Source organism: Pituophis catenifer, unplaced genomic scaffold (assembly GCF_029215685.1).
Source record: "Pituophis catenifer annectens isolate HBS135680 unplaced genomic scaffold, rPitCat1.0.hap2 SCAF_3, whole genome shotgun sequence".
Lineage (NCBI taxonomy): Eukaryota > Metazoa > Chordata > Lepidosauria > Squamata > Colubridae > Pituophis > Pituophis catenifer.
Genome location: NW_027256883.1, coordinates 109453783 through 109459434, shown reverse-complemented (window position 1 = coordinate 109459434; position 5652 = coordinate 109453783). Strand labels below are relative to the sequence as shown.

The 5652-nt window shown below is 39.3% G+C and overlaps 1 protein-coding gene across 1 annotated transcript; it reads left to right on the top strand.

Moving 5' to 3' along the window:
* Window positions 1-456: 456 nt before the first annotated feature.
* MRPS14 (mitochondrial ribosomal protein S14) lies at window positions 457-3958 on the top strand. Its single transcript, XM_070940931.1, has 3 exons — window positions 457-535; window positions 1433-1591; window positions 3586-3958. The coding sequence occupies exons 1-3, from the start codon at window positions 461-463 to the stop codon at window positions 3766-3768; spliced, it is 417 nt and encodes a 138-aa protein (XP_070797032.1). The 5' UTR covers window positions 457-460; the 3' UTR covers window positions 3769-3958.
* The last annotated feature ends 1694 nt before the right edge of the window (window positions 3959-5652 follow it).

Genomic DNA, 5652 nt, shown 5'->3' with positions numbered 1-5652 from the left:
TCTTAACACACAATTATTTGGGAACGCAAAGCTCAATCTAGCCTTGAGGATGTAACTTAATCCTATCTATATGTTTGTGCAAGTTGTGTGTAGATACGAATATACATACATACATACATACATACATACATACATACATACATACACAGTATGTATATATACACGGTATGTGTGTGTGTATATATATATACACACACACGCATATATTACTATACACACACGGAGAGGGAGAGGGAGAGAGAGAGAGAGATTCTATGGAAATAGTACAAGCTCCTACACTCACCTTTAAAAAAGCTAAATTCATAACAGCCATATTTTGTTAAATTTTGCCGCCCATTCCCACAAACCTCGCTCGCTACTTCCTCCCCTTCGGCTTCCCTTCCCTTCACGCCTTTTCCGGCATTTTCATGCCCCGACGGGGTTAACTCACACGACCTTTCTGTCCTATTGCGAGCAACGCATGCGCAGTTCAAATAGCGTTGCTATAGGGAAGATGGCGGCAGTAGCTTTGGCGCTGCGTTCGGCTCTTCGGCAGGTTAGAGTCGCGGCCGGGAAGGGCTGCTTTCCCTCTCGGCTGCTGTGCTCGTTGCGTCAACTTCGGCTTCTGCCCAGTGTTTCACCCCCACCCCCACCCCCACCAGTCGCTCCGAGATAAGCCCAGCCTTAAAATCTGGAATTTGAGGAGAATGAAAGGCTATGCACAACAAGCCTTGCCCTGTCGACCTCCCGAGAGTCCTGTGGCGGATTGGTGTTGCCTGCCCCTTTTCGGCCTTTCTAAAGTTCTTATATCTTGCTCATATTATGGCATTCTGCTAGAACTCGTTAACGGAAGGTGCAGCGGACAGGCTAAAACTAAAGCGCTTCTCTGTAGGCTTAGGTATTGCTGAAGTGCAGTCCCTGCCACTTCACATCATTGGCCATGGAGTCGTTAGTTGTAGTTGAACGACTTCTGGCGGTTCTCCGTGTATGTTTAAACTTTCTCTGTCTTTCTCCAACTTTTTTCTGATGAAGAAATAGTAGCAAATTGTTCTGTAAAACTCCTCTGCCCTTATATAACAGAAATAAGAGTTGGAAGGGACCTTGGAGGTCTTCTAGTCCAAACGCCTGCTGAAGCTGGTGACCCATCATTCCAGACAAGTGGCTGTCCAGTGTCTTCTTAAAAGCCTTCAGTGAATGAGTCCACAATTTCTGAAAGCAAGTGGATTAATTGTTCTCACTGTTAGGAAGTTTCTCCTTAGTTTTAGGTTGCTTCTCTCTTTGATTAGTTTCCATCCATTGTTTCTTGTCTTGCCTTCTGAAAAATAGGTTGACCAATATGATTGCTTTGCTTTTTTTTAAAGATTTCAAACATTAATACTTGGCATCAGTCAAGATTTAGACATGCATACCCATTTGCCTGAACAAAAAGCTGATTGTAATTTCTTTTTATTAGTTCTTCCCCCTGCCATGTGCTGGTCAAATAAGAAGTTATTATGTGGACTGGAGGATGGTACGTGATGTTAAGAGAAGGAAAATGGCTTTTGATTATGCAGATGAGAGATTACGGCTGAATTGCATTAGGAAAAATAGAATTTTGCCTAAAGAACTCCAGGTAAGAAGCATATTATTTTTGTCAAGATATTATGAAGTGAAATAACGAGAAAACATATTTGAAAATTTATCTCATACGCTTGATTTTGGCCAATTAATAGTGAAAAACTAAAATTAAACTAGCATCAACACCAAGTGTTATTTAATATTTAATATAACCATGATCAAGAAACAGGCTATATCAGAGCCCCAGGCTTGATGGCAAATCTAAGATTGTAATGTTTTGTGAAAGGCCAGCATGGTTGAGGCAAGTTTAATCTCTAATGGGATGTTGTTCCAGGGGCTAGGCACCACAGCAGCATCTCTTCCTGGGCCCCACCAGATGACAGTCCCTTGCAGATAAGTTTAAGAGCATGTCTCTTTTGCTGTATCCAACATGACAGGTAGACATCTGTGCATGTTAACACTAAATATATTTTCTATAATAATAATAATTTATAATATATAATATATAATAATATAATAATAATAATAATAATAATAATAATAATAATAATAATAATAATAATAATAATTTATTTCTATACCGCCCTTCTCCCGAAGGACTCAGGGCGGTATACAGCCAATTTAAAACACAAGACAAAACAATGATTAAAAATTAAAATAATTAAATAGATTTGGCCCGGTTTAAAACCCCGAAAATTTAAAATACCCCAATTTAAAATTATTATGTTGATAGCCCGGCCTGGCGGAACAACAGGGTCTTCAGTGTGCAGCGAAACACCCGGAGGTCCTCTTACACTAATTGTATTTATTGGGAATGTTATATTGTGCCATTCTGTTAAAGAATCTCAAATGTTATAAAGATAGATTGCGATGTTCAGACAGTTAAATTGTAATTCTTTTTAAGTTTTAAAAACTTATTTTCCTGCTTTAATTTTAATTAGTAGTATCTTTTTAATAATAAGTCTAAGCACTGAAGAATTTATGCTTTTGAGTTGTGGTACTGGAGAAGACTCTTGAGAGTCCTTTGGACTGCAAGGAGATCAAATTAGTCAATCCTAAAAGAAGTCAACCATGACTGCTCTTTGGAAGGACAGATACTGAAGCTGAAACTCAAATACTTTGGCCACCTAATGAGAAAAGTTGGGATGTTGGGAAAGATCGAAAGCAAAAGGAGAAGGAGATGGTTAGATAGTGTCAACAACACAATGAATATGAATTTGAGCAAATTCCGGGAGACAGTGGAGGACAGGGGGTCTGGTGTGCTATTGTCCATGGGATTGCAAGAAATCAGACATGATTTAGCAACTGAACAAAGCATCCTTTTTAAAATGTTTTTTATTTATTTTATTTATTTATTTATTTTTATATGCCGCCCTACTCCGGAGACTCAGGGCGGCTTACAATGCGTTAAGCAATAGCCTCCATACTATTCAATATTTTATACAAAGTCATCTTATTGCCCACACAAACCGGGTCCTCATTTTACCCACCTTAGAAAGGATGGAAGGCTGAGTCGACCTTGAGCCTGGTGAGAATTGAACTCACAGTAATTGCAGGCAGCTGGATGTTAAATGCTGCCTTAGTAGGAGGCATTAGCCTCCTACGCCACTCAGGCTCCTATTTTCTATTTAAGACACTTTAAAAGTTGGTATGTGTAGGCTATGAAAAATGCAAAATGTATTTTTTGTTGAGTAGCCATCTGTATATGTAATTAGAAAATTCCATGCAAAAAAAATCTAATTATTCAGAGATACCTTGGATATTTTAGTTGATAACAATAGTTCCACTTCCAATCTAATTCCTATTGGACTAGTTAACCAGTAGGATTACAGGACCTCATATGAAGAATTCAGTGTATTTATTCAGGGAAGAGAATAAATACAGATAAAAATCTTGTGATCCCAGATTCCCTACCATGTCAGTTTAGGATTGGCAGTTCCAGTTGAAAACAATCTGAGATTCTTCACTCTCACTCCATGTGATATAATTGTACACATTTTTGGTTAAGTATACGAGGGGAATTTTATATTTTTAAAAAACTTGTTCCAGGAAATTACCGATAAGGAGATAGCTGATCTGCCCCGAGATAGTTGCCCTGTGCGGATCCACAATCGATGTGTTCTGACATCCCGACCTAGAGGTGTGAAAAGGAGATGGAGGCTCAGCCGAATTGTCTTCCGCCATCTAGCTGACCACGCCCAGCTCTCTGGGATACAGAGGGCAATGTGGTAACATACAAGCAAGTAATCTCTTCAAACATGACAAAACTGTCCTAATTGAAAACTCCTGAACATGGAATGGAAGAATGAGAGATGGTGAATGTTAAGTATGTTGGCAAGAATGTCAGTCTGATATTATGAAGATGTGAACCTACTCTTGCAGCTCAGGAGAAGACATGAAAAATAAACTGTGACAGATTTGACTCTGGTTCATTTCTTGCATTTGAAGTAATTTTTTAACTTTATCATTACATTTTTAAAAAATAACACTGCATATTATAGCCTAGTTTACATATCATAACTACTTACAATAATTTCCTGACTTTTATAACATAAGAATAAGACTTCAGAAAAGATAGAGTTCTAGAAGAGTAGAATAGTATATGCATGGCCCAAAATAAGTGTTTAGAAAACTTGGGATTTAAATTGAGAGTACAAGTTGAAAGTAATGTATACTTCATCCAGTGCCTGCTCCTGCTGAGTTGGTGCACATCTCCACTGAACAGACATCTAGTCCATTTGAACTCCTCCCCCAGCAAGGGAGAATCCCCATTGGTTTTAGGCAGACTGTTCCATTGCTTAGCTACTGTTACTGCCAGAAAAATCTTCCCTCCCAACATATTTAAAATTGTTGATCTTTTGCCTGCTTTAATGTGACACCCATAAATATTTGTAGACCTTTATGAAATCCCCCCCTCCATCTTCCCTGTTTCAATATAACCACTTTAACCATTCTTCATAGGGATTGGCTCAACCTTATTCTCAAAGGTGAATGTGTTCCAGCTTCTTTTTTGTCCCTTTTATTGTGGTGCTCGGAAGTGTTCAATTTGCAGTTCAACCAAGAGTACAGTGACATCATTTGTCCTGAGACCTGGAGTGAATGCTTCAGGAGTCCCATTAAGAAATCCTGTGATGTACTTACTGTTGGTGGTCCCTGGTACACCTAGGTTTTTCTCACGTGCAGTGCCAAATGAGGTCATAGAATCCAACTCTTCGGTAGAGGACATCTAATCCAAATTGTCATTGTCCCTTTTGAACTGTGATGCCTGCAGCTGAACACAGGACTGCAAGTGCGACCTGACCTGGCTAGAGTAGTGTCTATATTCTGGACTCAGGGCGCTTATTAATGTACCCCAAGATAGCAATTTTTTTTAACAATTAGATCACACTGATGGCTTTTATTTATGGGCATTCAGATTCTTTTCACATATATTCCCACCAAGTCAAGTCTCATGAATTTTTTTTTCTGCCTTCCATTTTTCCTATTCACATGAAAAAAATTGTTTTGCATGTTAAATTCCATCCTTATGCCTACTGTTGAAAAACCTGTCTTTTTGAATTTTCTGTCTAAAACATTAGCCACTCCTTCCAATTTTGTGACATTTGCAAATTTTGTAAATGTCTCTCAACTCCTTCCTCCAGGTGAGTGACAAAAATGTAAAAAACAGCAGAGGTCCAGGATGGAGCCTTATAGCATTCCACTCAAAGCTTCTCCAAGCTGCGATGGATCTATTAATCACTTGAGTGCAGTCATTAAACCTACTGTGAGTTCATCTAACAGTAGCTGCATTTAGCTTGTATCTTACCATTTTAATGAAGGGGAATGTCATGAGGCACTCTCAAAAGGTTTTGCTAAGGTCTATGTACCTCTGTTCTTCGATACACTAAAGTAATTATCACAAGAGAGAGTCTAGTACCATGAGGGCAAACCTATGGCATGCATGCCTGAAGTGGCACACGGAGCCATGTTGCTTGGCACACGCGGCGTCACCCATTCCTCTTTCAGGTTTCTGGTGTGCATGCGCATGCAACGATCAGCTGGCCTTTGTGCATACAGCAGTGCCGGAAACCAGAAGAGCTGGTCTTCCATTTTCTGGCTTCCATTTTCTGGCTCATG

Bases quoted from the DNA above. Each gene is read 5' to 3' on its own strand.
- MRPS14 (XM_070940931.1), top strand. From the start codon at position 461: ATGCGCAGTTCAAATAGCGTTGCTATAGGGAAGATGGCGGCAGTAGCT. The intron at 536-1,432 runs GTTAGAGTCGCG...TCTTTTTATTAG, and splicing joins TGCGTTCGGCTCTTCGGCAG to TTCTTCCCCCTGCCATGTGC. The intron at 1,592-3,585 runs GTAAGAAGCATA...AACTTGTTCCAG, and splicing joins TTTTGCCTAAAGAACTCCAG to GAAATTACCGATAAGGAGAT.